The 19013-nt window shown below is 29.9% G+C and overlaps 1 protein-coding gene across 6 annotated transcripts in view; it reads right to left on the bottom strand.

The window, feature by feature from the left end:
• Positions 1 to 19013, bottom strand: part of LOC107440918 (uncharacterized) — a 153114-nt gene that overhangs the window by 28293 nt on the left and 105808 nt on the right. For all 6 annotated transcript variants that reach the window (XM_043041013.2, XM_043041014.2, XM_043041016.2 and 3 more), the window contains 4 exons: positions 16654 to 16746; positions 15196 to 15390; positions 9998 to 11345; positions 3155 to 4379 (listed from right to left, as the gene is read on the bottom strand). In XM_043041013.2, the coding sequence (XP_042896947.1) occupies positions 3155 to 4379; positions 9998 to 11345; positions 15196 to 15390; positions 16654 to 16746 (2861 nt within the window). The remainder of the gene's footprint in view (positions 1 to 3154; positions 4380 to 9997; positions 11346 to 15195; positions 15391 to 16653; positions 16747 to 19013) is intronic.

Below are 19013 nucleotides of genomic sequence, written 5' to 3'. Positions count from 1 at the left end.
TTTTCACGCCAGTAATTCTAGTTTTTTACGCAGCTGAAAAAGAACAAAATCTCACTAAGGCCATTTAATAAAATATTTTGGAATAGTTTTTGTTTTATTGAACAATTAAATTTTAGATTTCAATTAGCTAAACTGAAACAAAAATAATATCTTAGATTGTAAAAGGATATAAACTACTTCATTTCACTGTAAAGTAATTCTAGTTTTTCACGCAGTTAAAAAGGAACAAAATGTCACTAAGACCATTTAATAAAATATTTTGAAATAGTATACTATAACTATTTTATTTCACTGTAAAGTAATACCAGACTTTCACGCAGCTAAAAAAGCTCAAAATATCAATAAAGGCATTTAATAAATTATTTTTTTTATTTATTTAACAATTAATTATAATTTTATCAATAAATTTGATGTTTTAAAGACTTTGTACTAAATAATAACATGTAGCAACCACAGCGTCATCTCAACAGGCAGTAGATGCTCAGACTTTGAACAGAATTGACCTTTTCTTTCTCCTTCTCATAATTATTCGAATTTATGTGTGTGCTATTTGTTGTTAATAAAAATATTTGGCACTAAGCTTTTCGTTATTTAAATCCTCAAGATCTAGCCAGGGCCACAAGCATAAATTGGCTTTGCCCTTTTTTAGAACTGTCTCAAAAAGAATTAAATATGAGATATTAAATGAAAAATTGTGGTAGAGCTTTGTTGGCATGCTAATTAGCATATATTTTGATTAAATGGTCCTTAGGGATTTACCAAAAAAAATAATTTTATAGCATATTAACTTCTGAATTGAATTATTAATCATTATATTACGTTTGTATCTGAATTAAATAGGAAAAAACATTTGATAGCATAAAAAGCTGGAACTGACTTTAATGCACCAAATTCATACAGCATTATAAACATACAAAATAAGATCAAATAATCCATAAATTAAACTTGGTATAAGAGCAAAAGAAGATAGAAAAGAAAATATGGGCAGGAAACGAGCAAATAAGGAAGAAAACGTCACTAGGGTGCCTCGTGAAACCCGTTTTTATCTAAACCCCCTTAGAGATAAATTCAATACACCTTAAAAGACGTTTTTATATTATGGTCACTTGAATTACACCTGATCCTGATAGAATCTTTTAGCTTCGTACTGTTTTTGGATGATTATTTCTCAGAACTTGTAGTTTGCAAAGATGAATAATAAATAATTATTGTATTATTTCGCTAAGAATTAGCAATTTTTTGGCATTTTACGGCACTAAATCCGGAATGGAGCAAAATAAAACAATTTTATATCGTAGGTAATTGCATAGGTTCATAAGAAGTTACTAAGTGTTTGAGAATGAGTCGTGGCTGTTCAGGAGATAGGGCATTCATCCGCCAATGAGGTGACCCAGGTTTGAATCCCAGCGGAGGCTGGTTGATATGAATTCTGCTTCCAGCTGGCTCGAACCATTCACAGTGCTGACGCAAAAAGTCCTCAATGGTTGACGGATCTTGGGTTAGAATCCCTTTGTTGTCGAGCTAACCGTCGTTTTCCTTTCTATGTAAAACAAGTGTGGGGTTAGTTCTATGAAAAAGGGTTCCATGAAGGGTAGTCTGTCTCAGTGCGTGATCCATGAGTTCCCTTGTCTTCTGGGATGTATTCAAAATAACAAGGTTACGGAGTTGAACATTGGTAGTCGTGAACTCAAAATTGAGTCGGCTGTTCAATGTCAGTTATAAAATAGACGGGAAAGGGTAAAGCTTGACACTTAAACATGTTGACCAACAGCTAATAATTATTGATGCCCTCCTTCAATTATTTATGTCTTAGAACCTTTCATCTCTTAAAAAACTTTAATTGCTGAAATCATTTTGTTCCATGTAAATCAAATTAATCGCTGTAAAATTAAGCAGTGAGGAACAAACATTTTCCGAAATGAGTGAGTAGAAAAAAAGGGATTATATTCGGATTCAGGAGGATATTTCATAGAAGAATTACAAGAACTGTTAGGTGCCATGTTAAATTCCAATTTTATTTTTCTGAAAATATTCTGAATTCAAATGCAGAATTTAAATATTTATTATGTGTACGTGTCACAAGAGGTAATACTATTAACAACTTCCAAATTCATTCCCGTTATTTTTTAGTTGTATCTGGCTCAAATGCAATTTTTAACAAGTATCAGATAAAAAATATATATTTTCACAAGAATTACTGCTTTTTCCGGTAAGCAATATTTCTACCAGTTAATATACTAAACTTATAGAAAAATTTTAGTTCAATAACGGTTTATAAGTAGAATATTTCTTAAGTATACCTTTTTATAAATTCTAGCTTTACTCCAAATATTTATACTTAAAAGAATTACAAGCAATATGATATCATTTTGAGAAAATTAATAGTTTGGAGAAGATATCTTTTATTGGAAGTTATCAAGTGTCCAAACCATGACCAACAAATTAAACAAAATGGGGAGTTTTCTGCCTTTTGCTCAGAAAACCAGTAATTGCTTACGAGATTTGTCACCAGGTGCTGATTGGGAAGAATATAAATAACATTTTTTTTAAAACCACTATTTGCAGCTACATTAAGGCGTAGTCAAAAGACTAATCTTGTCAACAAGTGCTGATTGAGAAGAACTATAAAGAATTTTTTTGAAACCATTATTTACTGCAAAATTAAAGCGTGGTCAAAGGACTAATTTTGTTAACAGGTGCTGATTGAAAAGAGCTATAAGGAATGTTTTTTTAAAACCACTATTTGCAGTAACATTTAAGCGTAGCCAAAGGATTAATCTTGGCAACAGGTTCTGATTGAGAAGAACTATAAAGAATTTTTTTTAACCACTATTTGTAGCAACATTAAGGCTCAGTCAAAAACCTAATCCAACAAACATTCGTGCAAATATTTCACCTGCAACAGAAAACTATATTTTATAGTTCTTCCAATTTTGAGCACGCCATCTGTTGTGAAATTTCATAACTAATTTTTGAAAATTAGGTTAAAATTACTGGTTTTGTAAGCATAAAGCAACATACCTCTAATTCTTTTAAATATTTTATTATATCCCTGGTTATTTTTAGAACGACTAAAAAATGCTTTCATACTCAAGCCAACTAGTTACCGTACTTCTAATGAATGATAGAGTATATTTTTTAAAAATGCACATACCTCAAATCGTCAATGTTATTTTGCAATTCTTTCTCCAAGCGCATTTTCTCATCAGACAGAGCTTTCGTAGCAATTGAAGTGCCTTCTTCCATTTGTTTGAGTTGTTTTTTGAGCTCAGCTTCTATAGCGCGATGTTCTTCTTCCGTAGCTTCGACATTCTTCTTATATTCCAATCTAGCCGACTCCAGATCTTGCTCTTTTTGCTTAACGATTTCAATTAACTCAGTTTGCCTTGTTTGAAAGTTACTAATCATTTCATCAAAGCTTGAATTTTTCTGCCGAAGCATTTCCAGTTCTGAAATCAATCTAGCTTCCTCCAGCATATGTTTGCTACGAGACTCATCTAATCTTATTCTAAATTCCTCTTCCTTTTTGCGAATATCATCTCGAGTTCGACTCAGCTCAAGCTGTAGCTCCACATAGCTGGATTTTAGTTTATCAGATTCCGCTTTATCACTGGTTTGGGTTATTTTCAGATTTGTAATTTGCTTAAGATGTTCTTTTTCCCTGACTAGTAGTTGATCCACCTTCAATTGCAAACGTGCAATGATTTTATTCTGCTCCAATTTTAAATTTTTGATTTCTAATTGGTGCTTTTCATCATTTTCCTTCAATTCTTCTTCTAATTTCAAAACCCGTTCAGAAAGTTCGTGTTTTTCTTCTTCCAATTTGGCAACTTGGATTTTTAATGAATCTCTTTCGTCTGACAGTCTTTTTAGATCTCCAATAAAGCGTTGTTCTGTCTGAACCCACTCTCCATATTTTCTCTCTTTTTCCATATATAATCTCTCTCTAACTTCGAGTTCTTTTTCGAATGCAACGTTTATCTCTTCTAATTGCAATAACCTTAATTTGATTTCTTGTTCGTTTTTATCTAAACTAGACATAATTCTTTTGCTGTAACAAGGACTTGCACATTTGCTTGGGCAAGCTGTACTGTCTTCACGCATTTGTTCACGTGATACTGGCCTACTAGAGAAATCGCCTTCGGATTCTATACAACTATCGCTTGCGTTATCTTCTGATATGTTTTTTCGTTTGCATTCTCCAATATGGAATTCTAAATTATGCAATTTCTTCCATAGGGTAAGATTAATTTGGTCTACATAGTGCAGCTGCTGTTGCAAGTTCGCGTCTTCTTCAACTAACTGATGCAGTCGTTTTAGAAGTTCTTTTTGAATAGGACAAGGTATCTCAGATAATGTTGAAATATTGGACTCTGAACCTGATAATAAAAAAATAATTTTCGTTACAAAGATGAAAAATATCAGATTTTAAAATGAAAACTTACGTGGTAAAAAAAGATTGGGGTAAATGAAATGAAAATTTTTATGAGTTCTTTTTTTTGTAAGTTTTATAGCAATATAACAGTGAATCAATTTATTCATATAGAAAAATTATATCAAATTTTAAAAAATTTCGTATTTAACCTAATAGTCAATGCTGTATCAATATTAAAAATCAGTGTAATCAATATTGAAAAAAGATATATTTTAAAATCAAAAGTCGTGTTTTTCTTTTTCTATGTTTTAAATCAAAGTAGAATAACAGTAATGCAAACGTCTCATAGGAATATATTTTGGCTTGTTTTTATAAATTATTTTCGTAACTTGAAAAATTAATAGCCTTAATATTTTTTTTACGTAACTAACTTGAATAAATAAGAAAATAAATATGTTTTTAATTTTATATTTGCTAAAAAAAAGCATTCTATTAGTTTTTTTTATGATTTATCAAGAAACAAAAAATAATAATTTACATTTGTAGTTCTATTTTTCAGTGTAATAATATGCAGTGATCTTAAAGTTATTATGTGTCATTAATAGCTAATAAATGAGAGCATGTCTGAATAAAAGAGCTCTTAAAGCGTACTTTAAAAGTACTTAATCAGTTAATTTAAACAGTTTCGTAGTTATAGTAGCTAAAGAAACGAAGATTTATAAAAAAAGGAACAAACCGTTGATAATATTTTTAAGTCAAAACGCAAAATGCGAGTTTGAGAAAAGGACATAATTTGAACATTGCGTTTAAGAAGAAAAAAATAGATATGTTGATTAAAAAGGGCTTCAAAAAATGAAAAAATCTATTTAACGCAATGAAAATGGCATTTGAGGTCAGTTTTTGAACTATTTTATGACGATCATTTTTTGAATGAAGTAACTAGTGTAAGGTGACTAGCAGTCCTCAAATTTCTTCGACTGTTCTCAATAATTTTCAAAAGCTTTGAGGAAGGAAAATGTTTTATAGGTTTTAACACCTCCCCTTAAAATGTTATCGAATTATTCAAAACTTTTTTTTATAACCATCAACAACAAAAATCTGAAATGCGCATGTTTTTTTTTTTTTTTTGAGCAAGATAGGAACACACAGAATACAAACAAAAAAACAAAAAAGAAGCAACATGTTAAAAGCTCTATTCTCGTTTTAAAATAATTTCAGCAAAAACTAAACAAATTTTAATAATCATGTAAGCATTCAATTTACTTATGCTCAAATACAGAATATTGTATGATGTTTCAAAACTGCTTTGAAATGAAATCAAGTTCAATGAAAATGATTCTGCACCTGATATTAGTTATAAATTTCTAAAAAAAATTTTTTTTGCATATATAAATTATTTTTCCATGAATATATGGGTGTCCTCAAGTAACAAAAGTTTGCGAAGACATTCCACTCATATGTCCTCAAATCATGGTTTGTAAATCTGGTATATAACTAGTGAATAATGATTATTTGTGGTGTTTACAAAAACTAAGAGAATTTTCGCTTTCCTAATGATTTGGTACGCGGTCTCTTTTGAAGAGACGCAGATATTAAAAATTCAGATTCCATGTTTAAACTATTCGTACCTAATGCTCTTTAAACCCCTTAACATACAAGCCCGATATTCTGTTAAGTTAAGGGATTAAAAGGAAATTTCCTTTTTATCAAAAAAGAAAAAGTAGTAATTAGCACTTATTTTGAGGAAACAAGAAAGCTCTGTTTACCATAATGTATTAATAGAATAAATATTTATATTTGGATCTGATTTTTAAGTACAATCTTTATTAAAAACTAAAGTGATGGAAAATAAAAAGAAATATTCACTCGGAATAAAATAAAATGTTTACTACCACTTCTTTATACATAGGTGCTTTACTTATATGGACCTCTTTTTGTTGCTAGACGTTTATGCGTTAATATACAAAAGACATTTCAGTTTTAATTTAACGCCATTTTGATCTCTGTTTATTTTTTCAAACACACATTTCAAAGTGTAGCCCTTTTCTGAAACACGCATTTTTAGTGGTGTTCATTTTTCCAAACGCGAATATTAATCTATGTTTCATTTTTTTAAATTTAAAGCGCTTTCTGAAAAATATCAATTCTTGCAAACATGCATTTTAAATTTTCTCCATTGTCGAAAATTATTTTGAGCTATGTTTTTTTATAAAAAGGTAGCAGTAAAATAAACAACCACAAAAAGAAGTTAAAATGCAAGAAGAACAGCGCAAACTGTTGATTCCAACATTGATTGTACTCGGAGAAAAAAATCCTGGTCAAATTACTGTACTGTATAGTAAAGATATTTATGGTAAAAAAATAATTCTGGTTGATGAAACTAAAATATATTGTATTTTAGCCATTCATTTGGTAATTTTTTCGTTCATATGGTAATCGTTTACAGGCAATTCTGATTTTCAAAATTGCATTTCTTATTGCCACACATCTGAAAAATACAAAATTAAAAAGTAAATTTAGCCAGATTTAGTCGTTTTTGTACCCTGCATCATAATAAAATTACCAAATTTCACAGCATTTACAAAATTTTAACCTATATTATAACACTATATTTTATTGATAATTTTGTGAAAATCATTATAAAAGTTCTTCGGTAAAAATTACTGAGCTTCTTTGTTGTACTCATAGAGTCAGAAATATGGTAAATTTTTCCGTATTCCGGTAGTTTAGAGCTTCTTTTTTTTTCTCTGCTTAGTAATTACGCTTTAAGCCTATTGAAAGTTAGACAAGCTGTAAGAAAACTAAGAAATAGGCGGAATTTCTGTGATGATGGTAGGAGAAAAAATTAACCGTTAAATTTGATTAAAAAAAATTCAACAAGAAAATTACTAAAAGATTCATACTTTTCTTGGACGATGGCTTTTATAAACCTTTTTAGCGCTAGACATTTTTGGTGAATATTTCGGCTGTTCTATAACAGAATTTCAAAAAGTTCGCTCAAATAATTTTCTTTATCGATATTTTTAATAAAAAATATTTAATGGAACCACAATTGCATGTTTCATAACACAGCCATACTTCAAAGTTTATAACTAAAAATTAAATATGCATGTTGAGATTTGTTAAAAAAAGAATAGTTTTATATTTCTCCAGATAATGGGCATGCAAAAAGTGAAGCTTTATTAATATATTAGTATGCATGTATAAATATATTTAGTCCGGAGTTGCGTCGAATTACTGTAAATACAGTTTGTTTTAGAAAAAAACTATCTGAAATTTCGGAAAAATTTTAACCGGAGGAATTATTTTTACTAATATTATGCTGCAATGACAAATTTATAATTTAGTAAAATCAAAATAGAATATCTCCAAGAGTTACCAAAATATTTGAAAGTGATGTGAAAGCATTTTATTGAATAATAAACCTTTCATGCAAAAATAATTATTAAAGCATTTTGAAACGTTGCCTAATAAAAGAGGGAAATCCTTTTAAATAACTACATTATTTCAACTAGATTGCATAAAATGGTACTTAATTCAATCATATTTTGCAAAGGTCAAAATTTTAAGTATGATTAAGTTTAGGAATGATTAAAAATTTATTTTGGCTACATTAAACATTAGGATTGTATTCATAAACCGATTTTTGCAAGAATAGCGCATTTCTAGAAAAATATTCTAAATTCCTCATCGGAAATCGTCAAAAAATTACTTATAGTTAAAAAAATTACGCAATAAAATAAAATACATCCATAAAGAATGTATAAATTTAAATATATAGTTTAAATTTAGTTAAAACAATTTAGTTAAAAAATTGCGTTTTTTTTTAGTTAAATTTTGTCACCTTAGGAATAAAATTCATTTTAATTTTGTGAAAGCACTCTATTACTCCTGGTTTTATTCTTTAATTAATTATGGTGCAATAATATATGGCGGTGAATATAAAACTAATTTACTTCCCTNTTTTGTTTCAGTTACATTTTATCACCTTAGGAGTATAATTCGTTTCAATTTTATGAAAGCACTCTATTACTCCTGGTTTTATTTTTTAATTAATTATGGTGCAATAATGTATGGCGGTGAATATAAAACTAATTTACTTCCTTTAATCTCAGTTCAGAATAAATGCTTCAAGATTATTAATTCTCTAAATATAAATAATTCAAGTATAACTTCTGCCAATATATATACAAGAATTAATCTATTACCATTTCGCCATAATGTATTTTTTCGTATTTTACTTTACACTACAATAAACTAATATGCAAATTAAAAGCTAATGTGTCTGAAAGGAGACCAACTATAAAATATATGAGTTTCCCCATTTACAAAAGAAATTTCACGAAAACAGTTTTTTTACTTAGCACCTAAATTATATAATAAATTACCATTTCAGTTGCAAAATATCCAAATATATTCTTCTTTTAAGCTTGCTTTATTTCAATTTGTGATGAACATTGACGATTTAGATCTCTATTTTTTACTTTAAAAGAGGCATTTGATTTTTTATAAAAGTCTTGTGCCAATCCAGATGAATTTCTTATGTTACCTTTGTTATTTTTTTTACATGGTTTCATGTATTTTTTTTTTAATTTCTATTTTAAATTTATTGTATTACCTTTCTTTGTCGCCAGAACAGGATTTTCCTCTTGGCGACGAATTGTATTTATGTGTTTGTTTTTGTTCCCAATAAAGTTTTGTTTGATTGTTTGCTTAAAAAAAATTTTCTCAATCGGTGAAGATTTATAAGAGTTATCTGTCCAGCTAACTTGAAAAAAAATTTAACTTTCAGAAATCTGCTTTTAAATACTGCTAAATAGTTTTTTCGTTAAAAATAGGTGGGAATCTACAGGAAAGACTTTATTAGGAGTCTTTTTAAAATTTTCAGAGATTTAAAAATAAAGAATTACTGTAAAAATACATGCAAATATTCACAGGAAAATCAGTAATTTTACAGGTAAAATTATGTGAAGTAATGATATGAAGGTAAGTAATAATATTTAAATTATTTTCCAGCTCTTAGACATTAAGCCTTTTCTGGATCTGAGGCCAAAGGAGACATTAAATTCTCATATACAGATACCACTTAAACACAGTCAAAGAAAGTACAATACAATCGGACACTTAACTTTCATGAGGAATCGAACCTCAAACGAAGACGTGGTGGGTGAATACTCTACCCACCAAACTAAATGGGTGGCAGCGCACTTATGAAATAAATAAGAAAATCCCAAAGTGGCTTAATCCCTTTAAAATACTGCCATCACTATAGTTGTATGCACCACGAAAATAAAAAAACTGAAACAATTTAAAAACTGCTCCTTACTTTTAACTTTATTCTTTCCAGAAAAATATTGACTAAAACTTCGGTCTAAAAGAGCCAAAAAATTGTTGCATTCGTGAAAAAAATCAAGCAGTTCGCTTCTTCGTATCTTTCAACTTTTAAAGAGACCAAACTGCTCATAAGATGAAAATTATAACATTTTTAGTTTTCAAATATTTGTCTGAAATAAGTGGTTTTCACAGTAAAACCCATTAAGCAGAGTGTTCAAATTTTTCCGTTAAGTTTCCGCTAAGTTTTCCGTTTCAGTTAAATATTGAGTCAAAATAAAAAGTACTTACTGGCTGATATGTCTGCAACTGCTTGGTGGGTATTATCACTTTGGCTCACATCTTTAAAGGCTAAAGGAGGTGAAATGTTTATTTCATAATCCTCTGTTTGTACACTGTTCTCAATAAAATATGACTTATAAACAGAATCATCAGGAACTTGAACGGATATATTAGCAATATCTACATTACTATGTGGAACTTTATCATCACATTTATTGGAAATAGCCTCATACATTTGAGTTCCCCTCTCCACTTTTTCAACTGAAGTTTTAGCTAAGGATTTTTCCATTTCTTTCATTTCATCTTCTTCTTCAATCAAACGTTTTCGAAGAGCAAGTTCAACTATTTCCATTGTTTTAATTTGTTCTTCATATTTTTGAACAAGGGTATCTAAATATTTTACTTGCGAACGTAGCTCTTGTTCCTCTACTTCTTTCAAATTTAACTGTTCCAAACAGTTTTCTAAGGCTTGCTTTGTTTCACTAAGTTTTGCTTGAAAATGCGTGTCTTTTTCCTGGAGGAACAAAAGTTTTTCACCGAGTTTTTGAGATTGTAGTCTTGCATCGTTCTCTGCTTCTTCTAACTCAAGCACTTGCTCCTTGTATGTACAGTTCTCTTTCTTAACCTTATCAAGTTCGGCTTTCAAATTCGCTGATTCCTGATGAAGATTAAGAATAACGTCTTGCAGCTCCGCAATTTGCTTCTGATCATTTTGTATGGCAGACAATTTCAACAGTTCATTTTCTTTAGACTTCAAACTTTCGCGTAAATTACCGATGGCACACATGCAAATGTCTAAACTACTTTTTGAGTCATTAGGATCATTCCATTCGTTGACCTTGGAATGACCTTCTGAGTCTATTACAACAATTTGATTGGCTAATGAATGTGGAACTTTTGTGCTTAAGCCAGTTAAAGCTGGAATTGACTCGTGAATTTCAATAAAACTGCTTGGCCCAGTCGAATCACCTCGGCGACTTTCTTCTCCTAATCCTTCATCTTCACTAATATTTGGTCCCAAAGAATCATGAGAATCATTGCTTTTTGTACGTACAACATTGTGAACTGGAGTAATTGGTTCAGCATCTGTAGATTCTGGAGTGTTTAAGTCAATCAATAAGACATTATCATCGTCTTGCAGTGGATCAGATTGAGGTGGGGATGAATTCAGATAGTCTATTTCTTTTAAACAGTTGTCTAAAAGTGTTAATTGGTTTTGATGCAGATTTGTATCACATATATTTAATTCGGAATCCTCAGATTTATCTTCCTTTTCATCCAAAATTGCCAGACTACTTCTTTCCTGCTCTGCTCGTAGTCGTATTTCCTCCGATTCCGTAGCTGTCTTTTCCAAATCCTAGAAAAAAAATCATATTGAAATTGCACATTTTCATAAAAAAAAACATTCACTTTTCTAATTGCACTTAAGAGATCATTATACAAACACATGCACTGTAAAAAATAGATACTCAGATATCACGATACTTTCTTTGCTTTTGACCAAACCGTTCCCTGGTATATTTCCCGATCAAAAATTTCGTCGAAGTTACGAAATAACTATAGTCACTCAATTTTTTTTCCGAAAAAAAGGCACCTGGTAGTACCTAATGTTTCAAAATGTTCTAACTATCCCTTTATCATGGACTCCATACAGGTGAAACAATGTCTCCCCAACAACGCAAGAAGGATATATATAAGAAGAGAGATAAAATACACCCATGCCCGAAGCGGGATTCGAACCCGGAGTCATCACGGTACGAGGCCAACTCGTTGACCACCATACAGACCGATTGGTTTATTTCGTTGCTTTAATTGCGATTCTGTAGTGTTAATTCCAGTTTGGTCATTCCTGATAAATAAAAAATCTCCCACAATGCACTAAGATGAGATTTCGAATTGATGAAACATTTTTGTCATATATTTGAAGTTTCACCTTTCGTAACAAATCATGTGATTTCGTGAAATGAACTACGTGATCAACATTACCGGATTACTGGTCAAGAACTGCTGAATCATCAAAAGTGAGAGTTTTATTTCTGAGAGTGCGTTTCATACGTTTAAGTTCGAAAAATATTTAAATAAAATGAAAAATATTTAAAAATAAGGCAACAAAATCTTGAAAGGTGACATCATCAGCCTACTGTAAGAGTATTCTTGAGATGAATGGTGCTTTCCAAATATTGAAGCAAACTGTTCTTTGGTAACAAGCCGTCTCCTTGCTAAAGCTATAGTGACATATTACTACCTTCTTATTTACATTGGGTTAAGAAAAGTTGTTTAGTCTCTTTTTTCTTAACTTTTCACAGTCATATATTTAGGTTAAAAGTTGGTCAATGATATATGTTGTGTTTTGTTAGATGACCTTTTGTCATCATTCGGTGAACTTCATAATTATTCGTCAGTAAAAGGACCTGTTTTTATTTGTGAAAAACTGAACAGCCTCATGTGAATTTAACGTTGTTCCACGCAAGGAGTTCTGAAGAGAGTGAAACAAGTAAGAGTCTGATGACGTAAGGTCTAGTGAGTATGGTGGGTGGAGCAACACATCCTATCCAAGTTCCTATAGCATTTGACCAGTATTAAAATATGTATGTGGTCTAGCGCTGTCGTGATGGAACTCCACTACTTTACGATTAGTGAGCTCAGAAGGTTTTTGGATGACTGATTCGTTCAATTATCCAATTGCGCATAGTACACATCTGAATTGATTGCTCCGTTCCTTGGTTCAAACTCAAAAACCACCACATACTTTGATAAAGTTCTGGTTTTGAAGACGTTGATAGTGAATGTTCACCTCAGGACTAAAACCGTTTGCACACCATATTGTTGTAAACAACCCATTTCTCCTCACCAGTTATCATTCGTTTAAAAAAATAATCGTTTCATGATCATATTACAGATGTTTATTCGTCTCACCAAATGAACTTTGAATTCATGAGGTACCCGAATTTCGAACTTAATTACGTATCCCAGTTTCCCAGTGCGCAAAAAAGGATCACCCTGAATAAGATTTGATCAAATGATCGGATCTTCACGTTCTAGGAGTCAATCTTATGGCTGGAAGGGGTGACCTCAAATATGCTAATTAATAAGTGCAGACGATATTTGAAGTTACGAAATCAGACACAAAAACGAACTTTCTCAGAATAAATACATCTTCTTTTCTTCTTCTTTTTTTTTTTNTTTTTTTTTTTTTTTTTTTTTTTTTTTTTTTTTTTTTTTTTTTTTTTTTTTTTTTTGATGGATTCGGATTTTTGACTCCCAAAATATAGGGGGTAGCAGCAATCTGGGAAATATGGCCCCAATATTTTGGACAGGAGAAAGGAAACTTTTAAATTAAATCATAACTAAAAATCCGCATGTTTATTTCATCTTTTGTTTTCTTTATTTTTGTTTATTTCTTTTTTGTTACTTTCAACAGACTTGTTCATTTCATCTTTTTACTAAAACAGTTAAGGGATTTGATCAAATCACTTACTTTGTTTAAGAAAATCAAACCACGGAGTAGTTATTTTAAAGTATACGAACTGGGTGAAAATCTGCAAATTCATCTTAAATTTCGATTTTTTTTTTATTGTTCATATTTGAACTTTTGTTCATTAGCTTACCAAAACCTTTTAAATTTTTGAACTTCAATTTTTAGAACAGTTACAGTTTCTCTTTTTTTTTTGTCGAAACAGAAAGCAGATGTTAACTCCCGAAAAAGAAATTGAAATTATTTAGTTATGCTTTGTGTATTTTAATAATTTTTATTTGAATAAATTATTTAAGACATATAAAATTCATTTTCAGAAATTAATTTTCGAAATAATAATATTTTTGTTGTCAGGATTTTCTAAAATTTCAGAATTTTCTTGCATTTTCTGAGTGTTGTTGATTTTAAGAAAATTTCTTTATGCTAACACACACGTCAAAATAAATTTATAATATAATTCTTTGATATTTTGTATATTATTAGTGATGTTATGATTTATGAAATAAAAGCTAACGTCCAAGTTTGAATTTGCTATTTTTATCAAACTTTTAAGTAAGAATATTTATAAATTTTCTTTAATATTAAACAATCAATATTAAACAATATATTTAATTTCATTTTATTGTCTTTTTAAAATTTTTTAAAATTTTGGTTCAAAATACAAGTAATTACATTTTTGATCTATAAAAAAAAATTGAAATATATTACAATTTGTTGAAGAACTGTTTGCGTGACATAAATTTTTTTTAATTTATCTGCTTTTTTTTTAAAACTATTTTATAAATTCTTAAACTTTACTTTGAATTTACTATTAATTTTAAGACTCCTGCTTTCCAAACAATAAATTAAAATTTTAATTCAGCATTTTTTTTTAAAAAATATAGTGTTGAAACCAATCGGATATCTTAATATAAACTTCCAAAAATTTATAATCTTGAGGATTTGATCAAATTTCCATCCTCATCATTTCCCTGCGACGTAAGCATGCCCTCGATAGGATTCCAAGGTTAAACCTTAAATATGCTAATTAATTATTGTATCAGATATAATAAGCTTCAAATGTTGCAGGGACTGAAAAAATAGAATTGTCATCTATGAAACTTTTTGCCATTTAAATATTTTTAGATCTACTCCTCGAATCATTAAGATAATATTTCAGTAAATGAAAATCTAATCAATAGATATACCCAGATATACCCAGATTTAGAGATATACCCAGTGTATCTGTATAGACGAATTATTATCTAAAATTGAGTTACAAGAGTCTTGAATACTTAATAGTTCTGAATACGTATAATTCTAAATAAGAATTTTGAATTTTTCTGAATCTTAAAAATTCAGAATTATTCTGAATCTTAAGAACTTGGAATTATTCTTAATCTTAAGAATTTGGAATTATTCTATTCTACTTCTTTTTGCACACTATATAGAGATGAGTTATTGCCATTAGAGCTGAATTAATAACAAAAGTGCTTAATCAACACCTCCTAAAAGAGAGAAGGCCTCCGCACGGTTCAATTTAGTAATCAGATGTACCTGAATCTGCGCAGGAAAATAAGAAAGATTGAGCAATGTACGGGCTGCTATGGATCGGATTTCTTGTTTATGGTAACCTGTGCGAAGGGCTTCTCTCTTCTAGGTGGTATTATTTTAATATTTAGTGTCTCTGAATGCGTATAATTCTGAATAATCAAAAATTCTGAAATTAAAGTTAGAATAATTTTGAAATTACCTTTTGTATTCGTTCAAGCTGCTGTAGTTTTTGGAATATAACTTGACTATCCGCTTTTGCTTCTTTTTCCTCTGCAGTCCATTCCATTAAAGATTTTAATTCATTGACAGTTGCTATCACATAATCCATTCCAACACCTAGTTTACAGTTACATTTCAGAACACTATCCAACTGCTCTGTCAGATTTGAAAGTTTCTGAAACACGGAATTAAATATACTTCAAAAATTAATCATGATTTCATTCAAATTAAGAGTAAATAAAATTAATCAAAATTTAGGAAGCGAACTTAATTTTACCATAATTTGGTAAACAAGAATAATTTAAATAAAAGCACTGGGACCAAAATAAGTGTAAAATAGCTTTGGCCGAACGCGATTTCATGTAAGTATAAAAAACAAAAATAGTAAGATATCATTAAGGATTGTAAAGGGTGCCAATTTAAACCCATATCCACCCTATTAATTTTCAAAAACTGCAGTTGTATTTAGTGTGTCTAGATATAGCAAAGTTGCTATATACAAGACAAGATTGCTTACGCGCTGTAATTTATTCGTTTCTAATATCACGAAAGTTCTCCAAAGTTTTCTACCAATTGGTATTGAAAGCGATCTCATATTTTTAGTGTTGAGTCACTTTCTCATTATTTCCTTTAAACAGGGTTAGTGATGACGTCGATCGTTATCCCTTTCGTTGGCGTGTTCCAAACATTGTCTTGAGAGCTACGGTGGCTCAAGGGTTAGAGCACTCGCCTCCTAATGAGGTGACACAGGTTCGAACCCAGCGTTGGCTGGTCGATCCTGAATTCTGTTCCCGACTCACATCGACCACAGTGATGACATAAAATATCCTCAGGGATGGACTGATCATAGGTTAAAATTCCCTTGCCATCGCGTTAACCGTGGAAGATTTTCGTGGTTTTTATCTCCATGTAACACAAATTTGTGTAAGTTTCATCGAAAAATCCTCCACAAAGGATAATTTGTACCAATTTTTGATCCAGGAATTCCCTTGTCTTTTGGGTTGGGTTCAAAATTACAAGGCTATGGATAAGAATATTGATAGACGCAAACTCAGTTTTGGATCAGCTATATAAAGTCAGTTATAAAATAAAATAAAACATTGTCTTGAACTGTATCACGTTTATAATATATATAATAATATATAATAATAGCTATATAATAATAGCTGCAACTATTTGAAAACTAAAGGAGTGGGTATGGACTTAATTTGTACGGACTTAACTTCTGTTGATATGATATTTTAATGTATTAATTGAAAGTTTGTTTAATGTGTTAATGAAATTGAATTATTGATTATGTATTACTAAAATTTCTGAGCTTATAGTTATCTTCACTAAAACATATACATCTCAGTTGGCAAAACCCTCACCTAAAAATTATTATTGACATGGTTTTTTTTTTTTTAATTTAAGCTAAAAACTAAGTGAAGTTTCTTACATCTTGCGTTTCCTCCAGTTGTAGCCGGTAATTATCGGACTCCATTTCTGCTTTTAAAACTTGTTCTTTCAAGAAACTTGGATCTTCATTAGTCTGAAAATAAAAGAAAAATAATACTCACTAAATATTTATTCACTCATTATTATTTTTAGATAAAGGGCTCCATTATCAAAGTAGTTTTTTACTAAAACTTAAACTTTTTCAGAAACGATGATTTTTAAATCTTTTTGAGAAGATGGAAAGAAAATAACTCAATATGACTTTGTTAATCGAATCTATTCAGAAAATTCTTTACTTAGACGGTATGTATGTATGCATGCATGTAAGTATGTATGCATGTATGCACGTATGTATGTATGTATGTATGTATGTATGTATGTATGTATGTATGTATGTATGTATGCATATATGTATGTATGTATGTATGGATGGATGGATGGATTCTAAATGTATGCATGCATGGACAGAAGCATGCATGGATAGAGGGATACACAAATGCATACATGCATCCATGGATAGTAAATGTATGCATGCATGGATAGAAGCATGCATGCATAGATAAAGGGATAGATAGATGCATGCATGCATAGATAATGGGATAGATAAATGCATGCTTGCATGTACATGTGTGTGCGCGTGAATGGGTGGGTGTATGTAAGTTATTTCTAGGCAAATGCTAATTTAAAATTTTATATTTTTACATTTTTTTAGATTCAAAGGTATTTTATTTCAAATTATATTTTATGGAATAACATAACAGTTAAAGAAATAAAATTTAAATGACATATATTAAAGCTTAGATTACAAAATTTTGAAATTGTGCAAAAGCATTTCAAGAAAAGAGTTAGACATCATTAATTCCCACGCAAACTCGCATATTCATAAACGTCTTTTTTCCAGAAGGTTCTCTAGTAAATGTTCATGAACTAGAAACTAGAAAAATATTACAAATAATGCATAAAATTCATTATCATATTTTTTTATTTAACTTTACATTAATTTACCTTAAATTAACATTTCATGTCTACTTATAGATTTGGAAGTGTTTGTGCAAAATGACAGTTTTGGAACAGTTCGAAGCATAGTAGCGATGAACACAACATAGAGTTTAATATTTTTTTATCTTTTAAAATACAGTATATGGACAAAAATCCCCCAACACCCTAAGTTTATGACAATATTTCAAATTTCTAAAGAATAATACAGAATGATTATTCTATGCGTATGATAAGAATTATTATTCTATATGTATCATAAAATCAAGTGATTACTCATAATTTTCAAAAAGGTTTATCCAGGAGAGGCTAAAGAGAATAGAAGGGCTAGTTCACTCCTTTGAAGAAACTCTCCCCGCGCCAAACCTCCGATTTTTGCCTGTGACGTCACGGTGGCGCAAAACTTGAGCTTTTACTTCAAGAACGAAGCGTTCGGTCTAACTAGCTTTGACTAATATTGGAGCATTCCTTTTTGTGACATATTCCAAGACTTTCTATGTTTCTTTTAATGATTTTTCTCAGTTTTGTGAAGTTAATTACAAAAATTTAAAATTATTTATGAAATGCCAGTTTGTGCGATTGCAACTTACAAAAATTCTGATAGAAACACAAAAGGCAAAAATATAATTTTCCACCTGTTCCCTAAAGTAAATGAACAACTATGTAAAGAATGGCTTCAACGTTGCAAACGAAATGAAATGACCCAGTTAATATTAAATATGAACGAATATGCAGTAAGCATTTCTTAAAACAAAATTATGAAGATATGCGAAATCGTTTGCTTAGATTGCTGATTAGAATGATTTTAAAATTGCTCTAACTCTACCAAGTGCTCTCTTATCTAAGGGAGAACTAATTGTTCCACTAGCAGAATGGATGGAAGTGTGTCAGGAATTTGAGAATGTTTTTTAACTTGTGCATGGGACAGAAAATAAAGCGTCATCAAAGAATTTATAAGTGAATTAGAGGGACGATATCCCGCAGTGAATAAAACAGCAATATTCTCATTTTAAATTTCAGAAATTTTATAAGAATTCGCCATCTAAATTGAAACCGCCCAGCTACTTCAAAAAAAAAGGCAGACGAAAGAATTAAAAAATGCGTAAGTCAAACAAAATAAAAACTTATATGAAAAGTATAGATAATTAATAGTTAAAATTCTCCTAGTTTCATAACGTAGGTTTCACTGTAGTTATTCTGAATATTTGTTATTTTTTTAATTATAATATAATTATTTTTTAATGTAATTATATTATTTTAAATTTAAATATCTATAAACAATTGTAAAATTTATAATATTTTTATGGACCTAAATTATTATTTTGTTGGAATAATTAGCTTTTAAGGTTGTTGTTTCCTAATGAT

Source organism: Parasteatoda tepidariorum, chromosome X2, assembly GCF_043381705.1.
Source record: "Parasteatoda tepidariorum isolate YZ-2023 chromosome X2, CAS_Ptep_4.0, whole genome shotgun sequence".
Taxonomy (NCBI): Eukaryota; Metazoa; Arthropoda; class Arachnida; order Araneae; family Theridiidae; genus Parasteatoda; species Parasteatoda tepidariorum.
This window is presented reverse-complemented; position numbering and strand designations above follow the sequence as displayed.